The sequence below is a fragment of the Sylvia atricapilla genome, chromosome 10, assembly GCF_009819655.1.
Source record: "Sylvia atricapilla isolate bSylAtr1 chromosome 10, bSylAtr1.pri, whole genome shotgun sequence".
Classification (NCBI taxonomy): Eukaryota; Metazoa; Chordata; class Aves; order Passeriformes; family Sylviidae; genus Sylvia; species Sylvia atricapilla.
In genome coordinates, this window is record NC_089149.1 from 861,386 (window position 1) to 885,497 (window position 24,112).

The following is a 24,112-nucleotide window of genomic DNA, read 5'->3' on the forward strand; positions in this document are numbered from 1 at the left end:
AACAACAAACCATGCAGAAAAAGCAGTCTAGCAAAACCAGGCAAAAAACAACAAACCAAGACGTCTGAGTGTTCTTGAAAGCAGGCACAAAGGGAAAGGAAAGAGGAAAAAGAATCTCCTAGCAGATAAATGTGGACTTTTCATAGGCAGCCTGCAGGCTGAGTTCCACATTCCCAGCCATGCCCCCAGACATCAGCTGGATAACTCCTGGCAGCATCTCGCCTCTTCTGTCAGGAGCACACAGCCCTTCATCTTCTGAAGAGCAAAACAAAACTGAAGAATATTCCCCCAGCATTTCAGCTGGGTGAGTGTTCCAGTGCTGTGAACTCCAGCTATTCCCTGTTCAGTGCTGAGCTGGAGTCACTTTGGGCTTTCATGATGATGAAGGCACTGGGAGCCCAGCAAAATCAGTAACCTCTGTTCAGAGATTTGCTCAGAGCTCAGGCTGGAAGTCTCTGTAACAGGTAGAAAGAATCCTGAATGGATTTTTACTTCTTTTAATAGCAATTACTTGGGAAGAATCAAAGGCAGGTAAGTAATGAAGGAAAATAAATGATGAATAAAAAACCCAGGAAAATATCCCAATTGCTCCCTTCCTGGTCCATCCATTACACAGTAACTCCCAGGAAAGAGCTCTGTGGCACTGGTTCCAGAGCAGACACATCTCCACAGAAAATTCACTCTGTATTTAGTGTCCCTGGGGTTTGCATCCAGCTCCTCAGGTCTTGGCTCTCTCCTCTGAACGTGTCTGCACCACATTGCACTGCCCAGTCCTCAGAGGGGTGTGAAGGGAGAGCCTACGTACCTGCTTCAGGTTCACATTGAAGCTCTGGTGAGTTGCCTTCAGCAGGGCTCTCACAGTGAAGCTGTCAGGATCCTCTTTGTCCCTGATCTGGGATTCTTTTAGCAGAGATTCCAGTTTTGTTCGTATAAAAGATTCCACCTGGTGCTGAGTTGCACCATTGCTCTGAAAGACACCAGGAAACCCAGTTCAAGCAGGTCCCATCACACCCTGAGGGTCACACAGTGCTCCATTTCCTTCCCTCTGCAAGAAAAGACTCTTTGCATAGTCCTGCCTCATTCTGTGCCTTTCACTGCCATTTCCCTTTTCCCCTCAGCCCTCCCAGCTCAGCTCAGTCCCCCCAGATCCCCCAGGACCTGGCCATGGGCTCTCTCTGCCTCACAGCTGTCACAAGCCCCACATTCTCTTTCAGAAGAGCAAGAATTCCCAGCTAATGCACTTACAGACACCCTTAGCATTAGATTCCTGCTCCAAACAGTTAAAAAAGGCAGAGAGTCCTGTTAACAGTCATCCAGACTATACAGACTCAAACCAGTCTCTTATGTAAGGCACTTAAAATAGAAGTGAATCCTATAGAACAGCATGGGCCTGACACAGGAATTAAAAACTTATGAATGAAAAACTCTGCTAACAACTCTAACTAGGACATGGAGAGTGCATGTAAGAAATGCAGAGCTGTCACACTCTGGGAACTGACTGTGGGCACCTACAAAGCAGGGCTTTAACTTGCAGTCGTCCTCAATTTCATCAGCACTGTCCTCTTCTGAAACTTCTCCTTCCTCAGCATCTGCTCCAAGGCTGCAGGGCAACTTCTTACCCTGCAATGAGGAAAAACCACACCAAATAAATGTAGTCAGTGCTACTTAGTGCACCAGTCTGCTCCTCTTGCTTCACCATCTGCTCCTAAATAAATCACCTACTAAACTTCTGTGCACAGAAATGTTCTCAGCCTACCTGCTTCATCAGTGGGAGACAGGAATGACACTCAGATTTCTGTAGAAATGCAGACAATTGATTTTTAGGCTGAATTTTGAAATTAATAATGCTGCTGCTAATGAGTGGGTCACGCTGGTACCTTTACACTGGCTTAAATCCCAGAGTGTTATTAGAGTTACTCTTTAGAGTCACTTAGAGGGTGAAAACTATGCCCTTATTTGAAATTGCTTGGCTAGTGAATCAATACTGCCTTTCAAAGGAAATGTATAAAATGAGCAAAAACAATAGCAAAAAGATGAGAAGCTGGCTTACTTCTCAACCAGGTACTGATTCCTAAATCTGATTTTATCTTTTCCAGTAGAACTGCTTAAATTGAGCAGGGATGGGAGATGGGGCTTTGTGCAGGGACCCTGTCATGCTCGAGATAGAATTTCTCATTCTGAAAACAGCTCAGCTCCACAGCAGTCTGTACCCACAGGGCTCCAGCAGTGAGAGCTGGAGGATCACACTGAAATTACAACCCCAAACATGCTCAGAAGCCAGCTCAGAAGTTCAGGTGAGAACCCAGCGCACCCAGCCTCTCCTGCCTTTAGTGCAGTGCCCTGAGATTTCTCACAGGAGTGACGTTCCACACGATTTCCTGTGGATCCCTCCAACACCAGCCCCACGTGTTTGCACAGCTCATTAACCAGCAGCCACCCCAGAAAAACGATGCAGTGAAATGCAAAATCACGGCTGAGCACTCAAAGGGCTCCTAATTCAGGGTCAGCTCTGTACTGTGCACTGCAGCATGCTCAAACCGGGAATCCCTGCAGCCAGACTGATGCCAAGCACAGAGGGAAAGCCAGAGTATCCTGAGAGCTCTTTCAGAAGTAATTGCCCCCCTGTGTCCAGGTAAATTAGACAATCTAATAGGGCAGAATCTATTAATCATCCTCCCAAAGGTCTGCCTTGAGCTTCTTCCCTGTTCTACTCATCCTGGCCTTTGGAATTCCTTTCAGAGCAACGTGTTTGGAGTGAGAGGCTCACACAATTAATCCTGCCCAGAGCACCAACTCCAGGGCTCTGGGGCTCCTGAGCTGCTCTTCTCCCATAACCACAGCAGGTGAACCATGAACAGAGTTCCATCCCATGAACTGCAGCTCTGAGCTGAGTGAGGAAAAAGGCAGGAAATATTCACTTTTCTATCACTCCAAAGTACTTTGTCCAAGGAAGGACTGTCAGACAACAGAATGTTTAGATGCTAAAGGGATATGAACTGGTCCTCCAAAGAAAACCTACAATAAATATCACAAGCTGACTTTTGTTACATTCTGAACATGCCCAGCAGCAAGTTACCTTCACTAGGATTTTCCCTTTCAAATCCTGAGGGCTGGGAAGCTGTCTGGGATCTCCAGTGCTCACAGATGACAAGTCCAGTTTGTCACCAAATATCTCCTTCAGGTACTGGGCAATCTTCTTTTGCTGTTGAATACTGCAGTGGTTTTCAATGGACAGGATCACTGGAAACCTGGAAACAAAGGCCCAGACACTCTCAGCTGAGTGTGGAGAGACAACTGCACTCTGACCACCCCACCTGGGAGTGGAACAGCTGAGTCCTTCCACAAATCTGCCCCACTGTTTTCTAAACTCGTGGCAGCCCCAGGGTTCTGTGGCAAGGAACCCCACACCAAATAATGAAAACAACTCCTTTAGTTTTGAAAGTACCACCTCGTATTTTTTATCAATACCATCAAATTTTTGGGCTTGCTTGGTTTTTTTTTCCCCACACATCCATTGCTGGGTACTTTTATTTTTTAAAAAAGAAAAGGAAGGATTTTCCTTTTATTCTCTTTAAACTACTCAAAATTCTCTACACCCACTCATGATTTGAGACTACTCTGTGTGTATATTATATATATGGTTGCAGACCACAGTTTTCATAATAAACTGTTATAAAGCACCATGGCAAATGAAACAGATTCAGAACACTATCCCACACCTCAGTATTTCCTCACAGTACACATGACAGCTTTTCAATTTTCCTGCTGAAATAAAGTATTTTCAGTAGGTAGAGAACATCACAGGATTGATTTTTCCGGAGAATTTCCCTGTGGATGTGAGTGGGGAGTTCTATTGAAAGATAATCAGCAGTGTCAGACTGTCCAAAGTCTTACTGAGTTTAAGAGCACAAAAGGTTCAACTTAGGCAGAACTGTCTCCTTCAGTTGATGGGAAGTGTTTGTGCAGCTGAACAATAAACAGAGCATGGGCCATAAACAGGGGAACAGAATCAACCCTGGTGAGTTTAAAGGAGTATTTGCACTTCCTGGGCTCAGTGGTTGTTTTCAGTGTGGGATTAACTGCAGAGAACAGCTGCAGCTGCCAACCTGGCCCCACACTTACTCGTTTTTGACGAAGGCGTATTTATTGATGGTCTCTGCCACGTCCCTGAAGAGGATTTTGGAGGTCAGGGTGTAGCCATGGTGCACCACTGGCTCCCCATCTGGGCCATCCCAGCAGTCCACTGGTAACAACAGAAAAGCCACACGTTAAGAGATGCCCCCAGCCTCATCCATTCCTGTGCTCCTGCTGCCAGCAGAGCTCACCTGCTCAGCCACGCAGGGGCCAACAAGGTTCACTCCACCTCTTGCCACCTCATTCCATCTTCTCTGACCTGCCAGCTGAGCTCAGACTAACAGGACAGTCTTTTCCTAGCTCAGGTGAGAATTCTGCTTCCTAGAATTGTTTTTCCCCTTGTATTAATTTGAGGTTTTTTCCTCATATATAAAACTACAAAGGTGTCATAGGTCAAATGTTTACAGCTACCTTGGGAAAGCAGTTTTTGCTTCTGAAGACAAACTATTTAAAAAGGATTTCTCTTTTCCCACTCCCAATTTAACTTGCAGCTTTGTAACTGACTGTATGAAGAGCAGCATCAAATCCACATGTAGAATGGACCAGCACAAGAATGCTTTCCCTAATGAATGCCCGTACCCTGAATTTGCACCAAACTTGTCACTGCTGCTGCCTCTACAGGCAGTTAAACTTCCCAAGGAGACAGCTGCAGAGCTATTCCCTGGGCTCTGAAGTAGCTGTGAGGGGAAGCAAATGACACTGCTGAGTGTTCTTGGGAGCTGTTCTGCAGAAGGCAATCACCCAGTTTTCTCAGGTTCATTCTCTCTAATTAATTTTTAAATAGAGACTAACAATATTTTTTTTTCCAGATGACTTTTTGTAATGCTAGCCATAAAAAATTAATCTTGAATCTAACTTGGTCAAAAGACTTTATTTATTTCTTTATTGAAGAAAAATTACTAACACTAATAATACAAACCCACTAACGTTTCGTTATTATTTAAATCATGCAGAGCTTAAACAAGAATCCAATCTGAAGAAACAAGAATCCAATCTGAAGAAACAAGAATCTAACGCGATCTCCACATTGCCCCGTGGCAGGGGGGAGGAACTGGATGATCTTTAGAGAGATCCAGATCCCCTTCCAACCCCAGCCACTCTGTGATTCTCCGGTGCCTGTGACGCTTTGCCCGGAGCGATCATTCCCAACAGAAAAACCCACTTTGGAGCGGTGAGGAAGTGCAGCAGTGCCTGAGGCAGCCCAGCAGCGCTGCTGGGAGGGTGTCCCTGACCCAGTGCAGCCCCGTGCAGCCCCATGCAGCCCCATACAGCCCCATACAGCCCCACGCAGCCCCATACAGCCCACCTTCGACGCAGCGGCAGCCGGCCTGCAGCACGCGCGCGTACATGTCAGCCCGTGACTGGGAGAGCAGCTGGTCCCCGCTCAGGTAGGTGTTGTGGGACGAGGCGATGTAGTAGTGGCACAGGGGCTGCTCCATGTCCTGGTGCACCTGGCGGTGCAGCGGGTTGGACACCTCGCACGCCGGGCTGCGCATGAAGCTGGTGAAGCCTGCGGGCACAGGGACAGGCAGAGCTCTCTGAGTGCCCTCGCGGCTGACGCTGGGTACACGCTCCAGGGCTCAGAAGCAAATGGCTTTTTGTTAATCTAGTTCTTTGCTGGCACTCCTGTGCTGTGAATGGCAGTGGTGCTGAAAGCCACCCAAAGCACAACCGTGGGTCAGCAGCCAAGTCGCTGACCCAGCCAATCTTCACCATCTTCTTTCGTCTGCACGTTTATTCAAGAAGATGGCACTTGATTTATAACCCTCTGAATGAAAGCAGCACTGAACAGAGAAAGTTTTAAAGATACATCTTTTAAGAATGAAAGACGTAAAATATTTGCAAAGGATGGTGCAAACCATACCAGCCCTGAAAGCAGCTCAGAGACAAAAGCAGCTGCAGCAGCAGGTTAAGAGGAGCAGAAATGCTTGCAGAAATATTAAGTGTCGCAGCTCGTTTGTTTTACCTTCCTCATTTCAGTTCGAGGGCAGTGCCCTGGGTCACATCAGAAGTTTGTTGAAGGGAGGCCATACCCAGGATCTAAATACCATGAGGAGGAAGAGTCCTACTTCCCCCCTCCCCAAATCACCATGCACATTATGCTGCTCCACAGAAGCTGCCTTCCGGGCAAAGGAACACACCATGGCATTTAATCTAGTTCATCCCAGCTCTGAGGCTGAGTTGATACTAGGTTGGATTCTGAATAAGCATACAATTTACAGTTGCCTTCACAAACAGTGGGAATCATTATTAAAACCCAATAAAAATGCAGCTATCTGTACTTTACTTCATGGAAGCACAAACGAATGGATTGTGCAGGATCCCAGATCCCCTGAGCCAAGGCAGAATGAACTCTTGGCTTTCATCACCTCGCTGGGAGCAGGCTCTAGATAAACTGCATGGCAGAGTTTGTCTTACAGACACAGTGAGCAATAAATCCCCACAGCCTCAGGCAGCCATCCCCACTCCTGAGGATGGCTGTGATGGATGGCTGGAGAGCTGCTGCCTCACCACACCTACACACATCCCCCCTGGCTCACAAAGCACACCCACGCTCCCGACTGCTGATCCAGGGGACTTTGTGTCACAGGCAAACAGCACAAGCCTCACCAAAACACCACCAAAGCACTTCCACACCACTGCAGTGGAGCAAGGCAAAACTCACTCTGAAATCAAAACTTTTACCTTCAATCCCAAGAACATTTTGCTTCTTGTTTTCTTCTGACACTTCAAACTTCTGTATGATGTCCAGACAATATTCTGGTGTCACATTATTCATCTGCACAAAAACAACAGTGGAGGTACACTGATTTTAATGTCACCAGCATGTGAAAATCTACTTAACTTGGAGGAGACAAATGAGTGAGAGGCAGCCATCAATTAAAACCTATGTCATTTTAGTCTCCAGATTAAAATTAGCTGTTTAGCAGCCTTAATAATTGTACTAGCCAATACTGCTGAAATAGAACTATGACATTAAATTCTTTAATATAATCTTCTTAGACATGCAAAAAGATTTGGCAGGCTTGGATTTCATTTTCATGCGTTTTCCACTCCTATGATTTCATTACTTCCAAGGGAGTTCACTGTAATACACAGGCTAGGAGAGAAATAATTAAATTCTGAAATGAAAAACAGCAGCTTTTCTGAAACAAATAGAAATTTGGTCAACAGCTTCAGCTAGCCCACAGCTGAGGTTCTAACTGATTTGTGGGCCACTTACAAACAGACACTTATATTTCCTTCAGAACTAAAGGAAAAAAGTAGCTCCCATCACTCATCTCATCTTTCCTCACTGCCTTGAGTTGTAGAGAACCAAAGGGAGAACAAGGACTGGGTGGATTTCATTTCTCCACTACCAATATCACAGGAAGACACTCAAACCTCTGGCACTTTACTTGTGCCATCATCCTGTTCACTGTTTGTAATGTCTCAGCTCAACCAACCATCCTAAGATGCTGCAGGAATTACACAGAATAATAGAAAAAAGAACAATTCAGTAGCAAAAATAACTGATTATCCTTGCTCATGTTGGTGTTTGATTGCAAACGCTGCTCAGAGCAGGCCCTGTTCTGGTACAAGCTGGCTCAAATTAACTTTTCTGCTATCCCCCATGGCTCCTTGCTGGCCCAGTGTGGGGTTCTCATGTGCTCTAGGAATGGGAATGGACAGTCCAAAGCTGCATCTGCTGGGGAAAAGCCCACTCATTTGTGCTTTTTTAATTGTAGCTTGAGAGCTGATGACTTTGGCCATTCATTTTTTTGTTACACTTTAAAGTACTGCACTAAAAACAACACGGGGTGCTCTCCTAAACAGGGAGTTCTGAACTGGAAAGAAGCCAGTTTAGCAAGCTAACAAAAACCCCAACCCGCTTTTGTTCTGTCCTCAGGCTGCAGAATATTTAACATCTTGCCAAATGAGTAGCAGATGGAGCAGAACAGACTGTCCACAGATTTCCAAGCATCCAGACAATAGCAAAACCAAAATGCTGTTTGGGTGAGGGCACCGGGGAGCTGCCTCCTGGCTGGGAGCACAATCAGCTCTTGGGGCAATGCTGCCCTGCCCGAGGGCGTTGCTGGCACTGGGAACATTCCAGGGGAATCTCCCTGACCTCCCAGTGCTGGGCACTGGGAAGGGGAACAGGATTTCTGGTTTGCTGCTGGAGCAATGCTGAGCAGAGCAGTTCCCCAGACAGCTGTGCCCACGCAGTGCTCTCAGGAGGGCACACAGAGCACAAGGAGGGGGCAGAATGCCAGAGCTGACAGTCAGCTCGAGCCTTCTGCTGCCTCAGCAGCTCCACAAGGTCCCTGTGCACCCCAAAGGCAGCTCTCCACCTCTGCTACGTGCTCCTCTTCCAGGTTCCTGAGCACCCTCTCACACCACTACCCTGGGCACTTCAAAAATCATCCAAAGCAGCTCAAACTCTTTCTAGAAGCGTTTCAAAAGACAATAAAACCTTCAGAATTCTCTTCTGTCATATCTGTGCTTTGCCCTCTGCCCCAAGTTAATATTTTCTGTAAAACCCTTTCCCTACACTTGATTGTAAGGACGTGGCCACAGACATGGATGCAGATGTACCTTCTGTTCCACCCTCAGAAACTGAGCCAGCTCTTCAGCAGTGAGATGATCCTTCTTGTCACTGTAGCTTAGGAGCAGCAGGTAGAGATCTCGACGCAAGGACATCATCTTGTAAAACACTGAGAATTCTTCGAAGTTCAGGGTTCCTTGGTTCTCATCTGTGTCTGCCTCCTAAGGGGTAACAACACTCAGGTAAACAAGCTCAGCACAGGAGAAATCGGGGAATAAAACAGAGCAGGATTTGTGCACACCAACGGAAACGTAATAAATTCTAGTTTGCAGGACTGTTCAGACACAAATTCTAACAGGGCAAAACAACTGCAAAATTATATCATCGTCTCTGGGGGGTTCGGTGAAAACAGTTACTAAACTAAAGCCACAGATTCCCTATGAACCTCTGATTTCCTTCTTTAATTTCTAATTTGTTTCCCCTAGAAAGAGGCTCACCCTGGGTTTTATTCTGATCTCTTGCCCTCCTGTACACCCTGCAGTTATCCTGGATCAAAACACAGCAAGAGGCATAACAGTATCACCCACGGCTTCCCCAACTACAGTATTTTATCTTAAAACATTCAGTATCAGAGTCTTAAAAGCACATGCTTTAATCTACAGCACTCTCAGCCCCAGTAGCACTGAGACCCCACACCAAAATGTACACCCAGCATCACCAGTCTTGATTTGCTGTTTCTCCTCAGAGGTAGGGAGAGAAGAAAACAGTACTTAGCACACACTAAAACAAGCTTTTTCCTGAGAACATCTGCCTAAGAGGATTGCTTTGGATTTTCAAAACAAAGAATATATTCTGGAGAATGGCTGGCAGGCACTAAGTGGATCTTCATGCCAAAAAGAACTGCAAACTCCTATCACAGCAAGTCAGCTGAGAGGAAAAGAATTCTCAGCTAAAAGGTGTTGAATGGGATTTTTAAATCATTTTATATCTATTATATATCTTAAATGACATTTATAATCTGTGCTAACAAGTACAGCCCACAATAATCTCTGCAACACCACCCTACCAGTTTCCAGGTCTTTGGGAGTAACTCCAGACTCTAAAGATGTATCTTTAATGGAGATTTTATGCCAGACAAATAAAACACTTTTGACCATAGAAGATTCTTCAACTTTCCCATGTTTTACAGCAAACCAGCTTTGAGCTGGTACTGGTTTAGGAAAGTGAGGATGACTTTTTCTGCTCTCCATTATGTCCTTGGCTTATCTGTCCTTTCCTACAGTAAACAGAAGGACTGGTGGAATATGGGAGCTGTTTTTAGACAACAGAAGTAAAAAATTGATTCTAATTCAATCAAATCTGAATGGCTAAATATGAGGAAGTTGTTAAAGAAAACCTAATCACTTGCATAAAGCCAGTTTCTATTAAACAATTTTCCATAAAGGAAATGAAAAAATATTTCAGTAGCAACAGAATAACTTCATTGTCCATCAATGCCAGCACTGAATAATTCAGTTCACAGAGCTGAAACAAACAATCCAGCAGAAAGAGTAACATTTGGTAACTTTTCTGTGTGGTTCATGTCATTTAAACAATGTTCTGATGCCTCTTGGTCTAGAACAACGTGAGACTTTGAAAAAGCCTGTGAGGTGCTGGGTTTTTAGCCTGTGAGGTGCTGGGTTTTTAGCCCCAAGGTGCTGGGTTTTTAGCCTCAAGGTGCTGGTTTTTTAGCCCCAAGGTGCTGGGTTTTCAGCCCTGAGGTGCTGGGTTTTTTAGCCCCAGGGTGCTGGTTTTTTAGCCCCAAGGTGCTGGGTTTTCAGCCCTGAGGTGCTGGGTTTTTTAGCCCCAGGGTGCTGGGTTTTTAGCCCCGAGGTGCTGGGTTTTCAGCCCCAAGGTGCTGGGTTTTCAGCCCACGGTGCTGGGTTTTCAGCCCACGGTGCTGGGTTTTTAGCCCCAAGGTGCTGGGTTTTCAGCCTGTGAGGTGCTGGGTTTTCAGCCCCAAGGTGCTGGGTTTTCAGCCCCGAGGTGCTGGGTTTTCAGCCCCGAGGTGCTGGGTTTTCAGCCCACGGTGCTGGGTTTTTAGCCCCAAGGTGCTGGGTTTTTAGCCCCAGGGTGCTGGGTTTTTAGCCTGTGAGGTGCTGGGTTTTTAGCCCCAAGGTGCTGGGTTTTTAGCCTCAAGGTGCTGGGTTTTTTAGCCCCAAGGTGCTGGGTTTTCAGCCCCAAGGTGCTGGGTTTTCAGCCCCAAGGTGCTGGGTTTTCAGCCCCGAGGTGCTGGGTTTTCAGCCCCAAGGTGCCGGGTTTTTAGCCCCGGGGTGCTGGGTTTTCAGCCCCAAGGTGCTAGGTTTTTAGCCCCGGGGTGCTGGGTTTTCAGCCCCAAGGTGCTGGGTTTTTAGCCTGTGAGGTGCTGGGTTTTCAGCCCCGAGGTGCTGGGTTTTCAGCCCCGGGGTGCTGGGTTTTCAGCCCCGAGGTGCTGGGTTTTTAGCCTGTGAGGTGCTGGGTTTTCAGCCCCGAGGTGCTGGGTTTTCAGCCCCGAGGTGCTGGGTTTTTAGCCCCAAGGTGCTGGGTTTTTAGCCCCGAGGTGCTGGGTTTTTAGCCCCAAGGTGCCGGGTTTTCAGCCCCGAGGTGCAGCTCCTGCTCTGGATGTGGCCAGCAATGGAGCCCAGGTGTCCCCCCAGTCCCCCAGGCACAGACCTGGAACATCTGGCGGACCTTCCTGCGGGGCAGGCTGACGTTCAGCTTGTGCATCAGCTGGTGGATCTCCTCGATGTTCAGCAACCCGTCCCCGTTCTTGTCAGCCTCCTCGAAGGTCTGCTTCACCCAGCTGCCAGCGTGTCAAGGACAGGCACACAGGGGATCTCCTCATGGAGAAGGGAGGCAGGGCAGCTCAGGAAAGAAGCCTTTTTGCCCCTGCCCTCACTACAGCTCAGTCAAATGCTTAAAACTGGAACTGGTTTATGGCAATTATTCACAGCTCGGTTCACAACCCCAGCCCCTCTGCACTCCCCATTCTGATGCTCCTCTGGTTCCTCCTCTGACAACGTGCCCTAAAGTTTTCAAATATTGCTGGGTTTACTCTGGGATCTTCTCCCACCTGTCCCTTCATTCTAGCCAAACTTCAATTCCCAAGCAGCACCTTTCACCCCTCCCTGCACAAATATCCCTCAGCACCTCCTGCTAAGTTCCTGCAGTAGCTGGAGTGGGACAAGGCCATTCTGTGTGCAGTCTCCAGCTGCCACACTGGATAAAACAAACAGGACATGCAGTGATGTTTCACAGGAGAGAAGATACAGCGCACAGGAGCAGCTCAGAAAAGTCATGGTTAAATATAGCAAGCTGAGGACAGGTGCAACAGAGCATGCAATACAACCCCAATGGACCTGTGCCTGCTGTGGATCAGAACCAAACATGGGAGATATAAATTAAAAATGCCTGAAATATGTTTATTCTCCAGGAGTACCACTGGAGATTTCCATGAGGCAGAAGAACACACAGGTTACAATTTTAATTAAGATGGCCTTGGGGTTTGTTTTTTGGGGGAAGAGTTTTCTTTGTGTACAACGTTTTAGTCATCACTGCTGTGAAAAAACCTGTTGTGAAAAACACATGAAGAAAACATTCAGAGGACAGGAGGGTCACTTTGGCTACTGGGCTACAACAGACATTTAAGGAGCTTTAAGGATTTGTGCTCCTGACAAACAATGGAGGCTGGGAAGGACACAGGCATCTGACTTACACAAGAGCAACAGAGATGGCCAGGAGTTACTGAGGTATTCAGATAACTAGAACTGGCCTGCCCCTCCAGAAAGGAATTCATTAACAAAATGCAAGCCTATCCCCTGACTCCCATGCAGTCTGATCCAGTCCCCAAGGCACAGCCCCTGGTTTATCACACACATAAGTGTCCGTGTCAAACCCACTGCTCAGGTTTCCACTGCAATCAGTGGAAGGGGTTTGGTCACTTCACAGGAGAGAGGACACCCTGTGCTGAGGTGACTGAAAAGCAAGGCAGGAGAACACGAAGCAGGAGGAAGGGCTGGCCCCTCAAAGGATACTGGTTGTGCATTCTCTGGCGCTTGGCGAGCGAGTCCTCGTCGCTGATCCCGGCCAGGAGGTACTTGAGGCCCGTGATCCAGGTGCGAGCCTCCTCGGGGTTGGACGTGATCAGGTCCAGGGTCTCCAGGTGGTTTCCGTGGTAGATGGTGAAGCAGCAGCTGGGCTCGAAGCTGCCCTCGGCGTGGCGGTGGAAGATCTCCGACTGCCGGCCCTCGCTCACTTTGTAAATGGAGTCGATGACAACTGGGGGGAAAGGGAAACCAAAGGGCACGCTGGGACAGCCAGCCCCTTCCTGCTTCTCACAGTTCTGACTTAGTCAGGCTCAGAGGCATTCAGCTTTATTAATGTTACATCTGCACATCCCAAAGCCCTGTCGGACTGAAGGTTTCCTTGCCAGGACTGTGCCAGTGCTGGCTGCCCCAGAGCTCCCCAGAACACCTGAGGCTACAGAAAGGGAGCAGGGGAGACAGACACCAAGTGTCTCCCCTCAGCCCACGAGCCCCTGTGTAGCTCTCTAGCTCACACTGTAACACCCAACTGCCCCAGAAATGAGAAGAAACGTGAGGAGTTTACTTTTTGCCTTCTCGCTCTTGCGGGAGGGCCTCCATCGGATGCAGGTCCTGTGCTCGTCCAGGTAGAAGAGACGGACCAGCCCCTTGGTTCCACTCTTCAGCTTCACCATCTGCGTCCCAGACTGCATCACACTCATGCATCTTTCAACTGTGAGGCAGAGCAGAAGAAATTTCACTGAACAGCCACCTCATCCACTAATGACATGATTAACGGGCGCCCCAGCATCTGCCAGGCATACACCAGTTCTGACTTGAAACCTCGAATGACAGAAAGTGGGCAGTGCTGGGACACTTCTCCTTCTTCACTGCCACCTTCTCCACACAGGGAAATGGAACAGCTCGTCCGTCAGAACACCCTCACGACAAAGGAGGCAAAGAAAACTTTAATCTGTGTTGAAGGATAACATTTTATAGTTGTTTCATGCTCATCTTATTTACATTTTTTTCTATTACTATGCACAGCGCTGTAATTTTAAACCCCAGCACTTCACGTGTTTGGACTGGTGAGATCCTCATTCAAACCCCACAGTCCTTTGGGCTCAGTAGCCCTGGAGTTTGTCCCTCATGCTGTGACACTGGCAGAGCGGCTCACACGATGGCACAGACACATTCACACCCTCTCCACGCTGCCACCAACCTTTGAACACACACTGGGATGATTTCCTTTTATCCACCCATCCCGTCTGCATGATAAGGCTTTTTTCCTCCTCTGTGTTTTGACTAAAATAAACCCATTTCTTCCATTTCATCTCACATCCTCCCTCCTGCAGCCTTCCAAACACAAGGATCAAGATAGCATTTCCTCTTGATCTCAGTATATATCCATGCTCTTAAATTACCTTCTGGTTTTATCCATTCACAGCCTCTCCTCACTTGGTATCACTCCAAATTCATCTCCCTGGGTGATTTGTTTACACTCTGGCTGGCTCCCAAATAAACTCTCTGGGTCTGTCTTTATTTCTTATCACCCTTCCTCTCTGCAGCACTTCTCTCTCCAGTGCTCCTCAGTGTCAGAGCAAAGGCTAGCCCACGCTCCACTCCTCTCTGCCAGAGCTGGGATTTATTTATTCTCCCAGCTCTGACACACTCCCAGGCAGCCAGAGCAGCATTGAAACATTGGGCAAACCAGGGATGAACAGCCCTTGGCACTGGAATAACCTTCCCTGGCTCCCTCACTCACCAGGAGCTGGCAAGGCAAACCCCACATGGAATAATCCCCATCAGAAGGAGTTTTTCCTGAGTTCTCTTTCTTGGAGAAAGGACGGGACTGAGGTTGGGCTGAACAGACCCAAACTCTTCTGAGAGCATTCAAGGAGTGCAATAAATGTGTCCTTTATTATGTCCATAAATAATGGCACCCTCTGGGTCAGCACATACGCTGAATGAAGGTGAGTTTGGAAAGGCTTTAAGATAAACCACAAACGTGACACAAGTTGAGCCAGAAGGAGATGTTGGACAATATCCACATGTTGGCTGGGGAAGCATTATCTGAAAATGCACAAAGTACCAGGAAGACAAACATTTACACCACGAAGGATGGAAAACTCAGAACCTGAGAGAAGAAAGATGAACTGAAGCAAAAAAATGGTCTCTAAAACTCCCTGTGCACATCCACACAGAAATGGCTTTTCCTGGCAGACCCAGCCTTTCCCTGTGGAACTGAGTTTAGATCAGGTTTGCCTTGGATTCCTACCAAGACAAACACGACTTGTCCCAGCACAGAAATGAGGTTCTCCCTGTGAGTGTGGGTACACAAACGTGCCCTGCTTCATCAGCCTGGCACACACACCACAGGCACCTTTGGATTTCACTAATAGAGAGATCACTTCCAGCAGAGCTTAAGCTCAGTAAGAGGTTTAGCAACAAGCTACTCAACGCAGAAAATCTGCTTCTTTGCACCTAAGGCTAGCAGACTGGAGAAAGTCTTACAAAAAGAATTAAGTCTCAAATAAGTCTCTCTATTAGCACCAGCTCAGTTGTCAGAGAAAAAATCCCAGCCCAGTTTCACTAAGATGGCATTGAGAACAGCCAGCAAAAGGCAGAAGGGAGAAGACCACGTCTATTCAATGTAAGGAAAGCAGAGAATGGGCCACAGTCAGGTAACTGCAGCCAACAAAACTGTGGGGAAAAAGAAAAACCACAAAAGGCAATCCAGTTCCTTCTTCACCATTTCAATTGCCTAAACATTTCCACACCACATTTGGAATTGTTATAGGTGCAGTCACATTCATGCTTCAGGCAGACTTCAGTTACAGGGAATAGATCTTAAAACACTTTCTTTCATAAAGTGGAAGAAACCCAGTTCCTGCCCAATACCTCAACAGCCTCCACCTCCCAAACCCCACCTCCAGGGACCTAGGGAGCATCTTCTTTGCTGCTTGCATTTTCCCAATTCCAAGGAAATACCGTGAGACTTCAAACATTTAAAGAATAGTAAACGTGTAAGAGAGTTCACGCCATCATTTCTGCTGTGTAGGTGTTAATAACAAAGGCTCCACGTTCAAGAAGGGACTGGGGTAATGGAAATGCCACAGCAATCACGGGCCCACTGGATTTCAGCTCTGCAAACCATTTACAAAACACCCCATCCTCCCCTTCAGGCTATTTATAAAATATAAGCAGGCAAATAAAAAAGGTCTTTTTCAAATCTATTCTCAGTATGCTAATGCCGGTCCCTTGCCAGACACCACACATTAGCATCTGAATCAGGGAAGGTACTGAGCAGTGCAGGGCACAAAAAAGCTCCAGAAGAGCAGTTCAGGAAGCATTTCACTAAGGAATAGGGAAGCTGGTTCCAGAAAAACACCCAATCCTGTAGATAAACCAGGAATACAGAGTAAATGAAGCACCTCCTCAATGCAGACATAAATGAAAATTTGAGCAAGCAAGACATGATTCCCATTAAAAGATACTCTTCTAACACAAGGACTAGCTATGCATTTTTTGCTCGAAGTCTGAAAATGAATTAAGTTAAAGTAGAACACGATGTACTTTATGTTACAAGATCAAAGAAAATTAATCTGGAAGTTTAAATAAAAAATTATGCTTATGCAATGTATAAGGAAGGTGTCCCTGCCCGTGGCAGGGGGTTGGAACTGGGTGGTCTTTAAGGTTCTTTCCAACCCAAACCATTTCATAACTCTATGATATTTGAAGCTTTAATTTAAAATTAAAACACCCTGAAAACTACACTCACTTCTGTTCCCAGAGTTACACAAACTTGACAGTCTAAAATCATCCCAACAGACATCCTGGAGTTTAATGGCATTTAATAATGAAAGACCAGTCTCCTTTTTTCCTCCCAAAATAACCCTTTAAAGCAATACAGACCTGAATTCAAAAGGCACTTTTAAATGAAGTTCAGCCATGAGAATCACCCCTGACACAAACCTCTCCTTAAGGAGAAGCTGCTTCTGTACCCAAGGGTAAAGCAGATACAAACCCATCTGTGCCAGCTGGATCTTCTCTGGGGTGGCCACGCTGCCCACATCTCTGAGGCCAGGAGGAGAGCCATGGAGCCCCGGGATGGCCCTGAGCTGTGGGATGTCCCTGTGCCCTGGGATGTCCCTGTGCCCTGGGATGTCCCTGAGCTTTGGGATGTCCCTGTGCCCTGGGATGTCCCTGTGCCGCAGGATGTCCCTGAGCCCTGGGATGTCCCTAAGCTTTGGGATGTCCCTGAGCCCTGGGATGTCCCTGTGCCCCAGGATATCCCTGAGCCCTGGGATGTCCCTGTGCCCCAGGATGTCCCTGAGCCTCGGGATGTCCCTGAGCTTTGGGATGTCCCTGAGCCCTGGGATGTCCCTGTGCCCCGGGATGTCCCTGTGCCCCAGGATGTCCCTGAGCCCTGGAATATCCCTGAGCCCTGGGATATCCCTGTGCCCCAGGATGTCCCTGAGCCCTGGAATATCCCTGAGCCCTGGGATGTCCCTGAGCCCTGGGATGTCCCTGAGCTTTGGGATGTCCCTGTGCCCTGGGATGTCCCTGTGCCGCAGGATATCCCTGAGCCCTGGGATGTCCCTGAGCCCTGGGATGTCCCTGAGCCCTGGGATGTCCCTAAGCTTTGGGATGTCCCTGAGCCCTGGGATGTCCCTGTGCCCTGGGATGTCCCTGAGCCCTGGGATGTCCCTGAGCCCTGGGATGTCCCTAAGCTTTGGGATGTCCCTGAGCCCTGGGATGTCCCTGAGCCCTGGGATGTCCCTGAGCTTTGGGATGTCCCTGAGCCCTGGGATGTCCCTGTGCCCCCAGGATATCCCTGAGCCCTGGGATGTCCCTGTGCCCCAGGATGTCCCTGAGCCTCGGGATGTCCCTGAGCTTTGGGATGTCCCTGAGCCCTGGGATGTCCCTGTGCCCCGGGATGTCCCTGAGCCCCAGGATGTCCCTGTGCCCTGGGATGTCCCTGTGTCCCAGGATGTCCCAAAGCCCCAGGATATCCCTGAGCCCTGGGATGTCCCTGTGCCCTGGGATGTCCCTGTGCCCTGGGATGTCCCTGAGCCCTGGGATATCCCTGTGCCCCGGGATGTCCCTGACCCATCCAGTTTAATGTCATTTCATTCCCAGCAGTCACAGTGGTGAGGGCACATCTGCCTGCTCCTGTGCCTCACCACAAAGACTTCAGGGCGTGCAGGACCCTGCAGTTGATACCAGAAGGAAATTATTTAGGGAATTAAGACATTACTTGGAGCTGCATTTTCCAACAAAGAAAAGAGCATTTTGCTATAGAGGGCACATCCTTGCAGTGAAACAAACATCCCTTCCCATAAAACATGTTCTCTAAGGTTAAATAAATATCCCGGCCATTTTTTGCTACTATATTTTGGGGCTTAGTTATTCAAGAAAAGATTATTACCTCTGAATTAACAGCAAAACTCTACTGCCAAGAGTTTACAGCAAAATGTTACACCACTGTTGTGAGACAAATCAGTTTACTTTGAAATCAAAGATCAAAACAAATTTCTTATTGCTATCCACAAACAGTTCTTTTACTTTCCTGTACATTAAGAAATTAATATTTCAAAGTGCAACCAAATGACAAAAGGTCTGGTCTCATCCTGATTTTATGGACTTACCGTTACAGCCATCTGACAAAACAGAAAGATTAAATAAGGTATAAAGAGCATTACCAAACACTGAGAAGTATAATTATGAAAGAGGATATAAACTGGCTTTCTAAATGATAGGCATCAACTGCTTTAAGCCAACATTAAGCTTGAAAAGATAAAAGGAACCCATAAATTGCAGGAGTTACTTTGATAACTGCAGCAGCAGCTCTTCTCCTCTGCATTCAGTATTTTGAGAGTTTCCCATGTGTTTTGTGAGGGGTTGTGAAGCCCTGGCACAGGTGCCAAGGGCAGTGGTGGGGTCAGTGTCCCTGGAAGCATTTGGAGAACAAGTGGATGTGGCTCCTGAGGACCCAGTTCAGTGATGAACGCTGTGGTGGTGCTGGGCTGATGGTTGGACTTCATGATCTGAAAGGTCCTTTCCAAAAACGCCCCCAGCCCTGCACTGGAGGGCAGCCCACAGCTGACCTGCCCTGCTCCCAGCAGTGACCCTGCATCCAGCCAAACCCACAGCAAACCCCAGAACCCTGCAATGTTCTCAGCTGTCTGCACTCCCCTCACGCCCCTGTCCTGCATCACCCACTCCCCTGAGCACTGTCTGCCCTTCCAGTAAGGCCATTACACACCATTTTCTGCCCAGGTTCCCCCCAGAGAGCACATCTGATGTAAATCCCCCAGAACAGCACTAAGGCCATCAGGGTGCTGACTGCTGATCAGGGGGCAGAGAGGGCCCAGGCAGGTCTGGGGCAGCCCAGGGCCAGGATTGGCGTTGGGTTTAAACAGCCACAGCTCATCTTTTATGCCAGAGTTTAATTTGCTTCGCAGCAGCTCCTCTAGCCTCACGGAGTTTCACATTAAGATTCTTACAGTGGATTTAATGGTAATCTCTGGGAAGCCCATGGACATGAGATGGACAATCAATCTCTAACACTTCTGCATTTCTCAAGAAAGCCTCGAGGAAGCCACACAGCACCAGCAGAGACACCAGAGCTGAAAAGGGCACGGGCAATTCATCTCAGCCAGGAGATGCAGAGCATCAAACCAAGTAATCGAACACAAGTTGAGACTACTCAAAACAACTGTGAATGGTGTCTAATCAAAGGAAAGCCCTAACTCTGGGAAGCAGCTCATGCTTGTAAAGTCGTTAAATAATATGCAAACAAAAAAAGGATGAAGCTTAAGAACAAAACCATTCACTACCCAGAATAGAGAAACAACCCCAAGCACAACCAAAATCCATCAGCATGTTTCAGCTCTTTGTAAGTCTGGGAACTGTCTGGCGGTGTCTTTTTTTCTTTCAAAAAAATCCAGAACAAATGCAAAACCTTGGGAGCAGCAGCTCCCAGAAGTCAAGTCTGAGCAACACGTATTTCACAGAAGCTGCTCTTTCGGCCTCCCCTTTTGACACTGCAGGCGCAATGCTTCCAGGATGACCAATAACTCATCTTATTTTCACATTACAAGTCAAAGGCTTCTGCTCTTCACCTTCTCAAGCTGATCCTCGACAACCCTTAGTTATTCTTACCATGGAAGGACTCAGAGCTCCTTCCCAGACTGAGACCCCTTCCTCTTTTGCTCTTAGAGATCAGAAAGGAACCAGAAACATCCAACAAAGGCTTGGCACTACAGTATAACCCCAAAAGAGCCTGAATGATCCTTAATGACAAGCTTTGTTCCCTCACCCAGACTTCACAGAGCACTGTGCAGTGCAGAAATGTCCTGCCAGGCCAGTGCCTCTTTTACAGGGGCGGTGTTGCCCTGTTGGACACCATGAATAATGCATGTTTTCCACCCCTGCCCAAAGACCCCTCCTTCTGCCAGCTCAGCAAAGTTCCACTCATTATCTTCAAGCAATTAGCCCAGGTTTCATCCTTTCTTCAGGAACAACTCCACCAGAGCCGTCCATTGTGAGAGCCCTGGTGAGGACTGTAAGTTTTCCATTAGGACTATGGAATTAGCCCTTTGTCAACACTGAAAAGCACAATCGTTTAAGCACAGCCATGGCCATGTGCCAAAGCACATTGTCACATCAATGGGGTGAACAAGGAGCACGGATTTATTAAGCAAACACAGTTAAGTTTGCACATCCTAATCCTTTCTTCCTCGAGGATCCCTCAGCAGGGAGGGCACAGCAGTCGATGATGACACTACAGAGCAAGTGGAAAAAGCAGGAGGTGGGAAGAAATGGAGAAGGAGAGTTTCCTCTGCCCCTGCCAAGGGGAGGACGAGCACACAGGTGTGTGGTGGCACTGTGCCAGGTCGGGGCTGGCTTTCAGGGCACCCTCCCGCGGTGTGACCATGGCACGGAGCACCAGGCACCGTCCCCAGGGTCTGTGCCCATGTCCCCGGGCCAGGGAAGCTCTGCTCAGGAGGGCAATCCTCCCTCAGGGCAGTGCCAAGGCAGGGAAGGGCTCCTCCAGGAGGCTCCCCGCTGGCAGGGAGCAGGCTGGGCATCCCAGGGGCCGTGCCTCTGGATGCACAGGAGAACAGTACACCACCAGCTCCTTCTCTGCCAGAACCCCCTATCTGCCCTCTAAGACCATCAGTAAGTCCAGAAATAAGCGTCACACACTGGTGAACCAGACCTTGTACTCAGCCTGCCCGTGCTGTATGATACAACAAATACAATTCCCACCACAACATACTGGGCTAGGGCAGACCCCCTCGTTCACCACACCACCCTTTCTATGTCACACCTCCCACCTGACTTCACCAATTTAACAAAGAAAAGGGAAAAAAAAAAACACCACCAAAAGGCCCTTCCTAAAGCTTGCTCCTGTGCCCACACAGAGATGTGCAGATGACCTGTCCCAGCTCGGTGCAAACACTCAGTTCTGATGTCTGTGAATTGATCAGCAACCAGCACGTGTGACAGCATCTCAGCCCCTGTCCAGCACCACGGCCTGGGGAGGGGACAAGGACAGGGCACGGGAGAGCTGGGACAGGGATGCAGTGCCCAGGGCCTGAGCCAGGCTGCAGGGAGCACTGCTTCCCCCCAGGCTGCCGAACAAAGCCACATCTGGGGCTCGCCTGGAGACCAGGAAGAGGGGGAAAAAAAGAATAGAACGGAAGGTGAAGTTAATTAACCTTTAAAAATAATGAATGGAGACTGCAGTGCAACAGATGATACGAACTAATTTATTCGTTCTCCTCAGAAATAGTCATTTTGCGAAAGAAACGTGTTTATCTATTCTATTTCAAATTACCTCGGTGCAAGTCACCGACAGTGAGTCATCTGTGGGCAAACAATGAATTGACAGTCTCAAACACCGAAGTGATTTTATTACTGAAAACGATGCTGGTTTGTGCGTCTGGGTTTCAGGCTGATCAATGTTTCTGTTGGTAATGTGGGAACACCTCTGAGCCCATTCTCTGCCGTGCTGGTATTGATAACCTGCCACAGCAAAGGCTCGAGCTCCCTGCCCTACAGCAGGGTCTGCTGGCTCCTTGGGAAAAGCCAGCCCGGGGCTCCTCACAGCTCCCACTTCAGTCATGCAAGGAGACAGAGCAGCACAGGCTCCCTGAAGCACCAGCTGCTGAAGGAAAGAGGAAAAACCAGCACACACAGCCCTTGCAGCAAGCTCAGTGCTGGACAGAGCTGGGAAGGTTTCTGTCAGGTTCTGCTCACCAGCCCCCTGCTGTCCCCAAGCTGCTGTGTGCCACCACAGTGCCAGCACTGACCCCAGTGTGGCACTGGGGCAGCTCAGTCTCCAGCAAAGCACTGAAGGAGTTACCTCAACAACTCTAATCTATGCCCCAGAGTTTTGGGAAGACAACAGCTCTTCAGCAAAGGGCGATGTTTCCCCTAACAGCGTGACAGTGTTCAGTAGATTTATTGAAAAAGGAGTAGATTTCGTTCACAAGCACCAAAACCATGAACACTGAGTAGTGCAGCATGCAGCTCCAGCACTGTCTGAACCCTTGGCAGGGCCATGGCAGGGACACTTGGAGGTGCCCCACTGTGACACTCGGGTCAGGTGGCACTCAGGGAAACACGGGACAACCTCCTCAGGACGTGTCAAACCACCTGAGGCTTTCCAGCTGCCAAAGCTGCCATGTGCACATGCTAACTTATTGTGAGTGCATTTCATGCTGAGGCAGATTGGAGCTGTTATGGGAACGAAACCTGTGGATGACCAAGTTCCTCTCAGGAGACTCATGCCTTCCATATCCACTCAGACCAGTTTGATATTCCAGGCTAATTCCTTTACATATGAGCATTCCAGAGCCTGCACTCAGTGCCTGGACATGTGCTGGGACAGCTGCAGGCACAGGAGTCCCAAAGCAGCACTAATAAGGACATTAAACAGGACACTGCCACAGTCCCTGGTACAGAGTGGAGCCTGGCCATGATCTCACTTGTGAGCAGCCAAACCTCAGTGCCAGGGACACCCAGGGACACTGCAGGACACCCAGGGACAGCAGGGACACCCACTACTGCTCCACAGCCCTCGCTGGCCTCCCCACACAGAGATGGCACCACCACAGCCAAGGATGACCAACTGGAACCTGGCCTTGCTGTCACATCTGGGTGAGGAAGGGACTCGAGCAGAACTCCAGCCTCAGCCGAGTTCTCCAGTGTGGAATGTCCTTATCCACACACACACACTGCCATGAGGTTCACAACTTGAACCTGATGCTTTCCTTGCAGGCCTGTTGCCAGCCCCTCCAGGAGAGCTGGCTGAATTATTCAATGGGGCCATATCCATTACCTGCTGCACCTGGGAAGGCAGATGGAGTAACACCTGCCCTCCTTTAGCCACGGCCACCAAAGCCCCACGGAGAGCTCTGGGTTCCACCTGGGGGAGGAACAGCAGCGTTTGGCTCAGCAGCCCCAGCACAGGCAGAAACACCCACAAACAACTCACTTTTGCCTGGAACAGGCTCTGTTCTTTACACAATAGCTGTGTCTATTCCCAGTGACTCCCACTGGATAAAAAAGATCCTCTAAAATCAACCATGACAGGTATAAAGAAAAAAAGAAGAAAAAAGTGTATCAACCCCCAACACTGCCCTGAAATTTTCTATCATCTTGTAAGGGGCAAGATGATATTTCAAAGTATGATCCATGACTTTTGGTGGCTTTATTTTAGATTAGTCTGTTTGATTTTAAATTACAGATAATCTTGTCACAAAAATTTCTTCTGAGCTACAGAATTCTGGAAAGAAAGCTTTTATGCTAAATGTATTTTCTAAGGGCTTATTTTAAAAGAACATAATTCAACATCCTTAAGGATGAGCAAAATACAAAAATTAACTTTAATCTACCATCATTTCTCCTCTCTACAGCATTTACTCTCTATCCACTTAGAGGCTTAAGCGAATTGCCACTTTCCATTCAGCACTGACTTAAATTGTACAAAATTAGACGTTATAAACTACAAGATACCGAGGAAAGTTATTCAAGATGTCTTCCTTTTTGTACCATCTCCTGCAATTCTTGGAAAGACATCTTTTATCCAGTGCTTTTATTCAAATTGTACATACCACTTGCAAATGTGTTATATTCCTTATAAGTGCTACTAGAAAAAAAACAACAAACTCTACTCCACTAAAAGCCACAGCAAAATTCCCAACAGATGAAAAGGTCGAGAATGTTTTTGTTCTAGGCAAACACATTTGTAATAATTTAGGCTAACACAGAAGTGCAGTTTGTCCTCATCAAAAGAGCATTATGTCAAATACAAGCCACGTTTTCATGGAGAAACTGGCTTGACTTTCTAGACAATGCAAACCCACCAGGTTTTCTTGTTAAACATTCGGGAATA

General features: G+C 47.9%; 1 protein-coding gene across 1 annotated transcript in view; it reads right to left on the minus strand.

The window, feature by feature from the left end:
* Positions 1-24,112, minus strand: part of PLCH1 (phospholipase C eta 1) — a 44,442-nt gene that overhangs the window by 11,976 nt on the left and 8,354 nt on the right. Inside the window, exons 2-11 of the mRNA XM_066326464.1 lie at positions 13,289-13,435; positions 12,715-12,958; positions 11,354-11,483; positions 8,713-8,883; positions 6,820-6,913; positions 5,441-5,644; positions 4,123-4,243; positions 3,077-3,248; positions 1,513-1,620; positions 806-967 (exon numbers count right to left, since the gene is read on the minus strand). Of these exons, the coding sequence (XP_066182561.1) occupies positions 806-967; positions 1,513-1,620; positions 3,077-3,248; positions 4,123-4,243; positions 5,441-5,644; positions 6,820-6,913; positions 8,713-8,883; positions 11,354-11,483; positions 12,715-12,958; positions 13,289-13,435 (1,553 nt within the window). The remainder of the gene's footprint in view (positions 1-805; positions 968-1,512; positions 1,621-3,076; positions 3,249-4,122; positions 4,244-5,440; positions 5,645-6,819; positions 6,914-8,712; positions 8,884-11,353; positions 11,484-12,714; positions 12,959-13,288; positions 13,436-24,112) is intronic.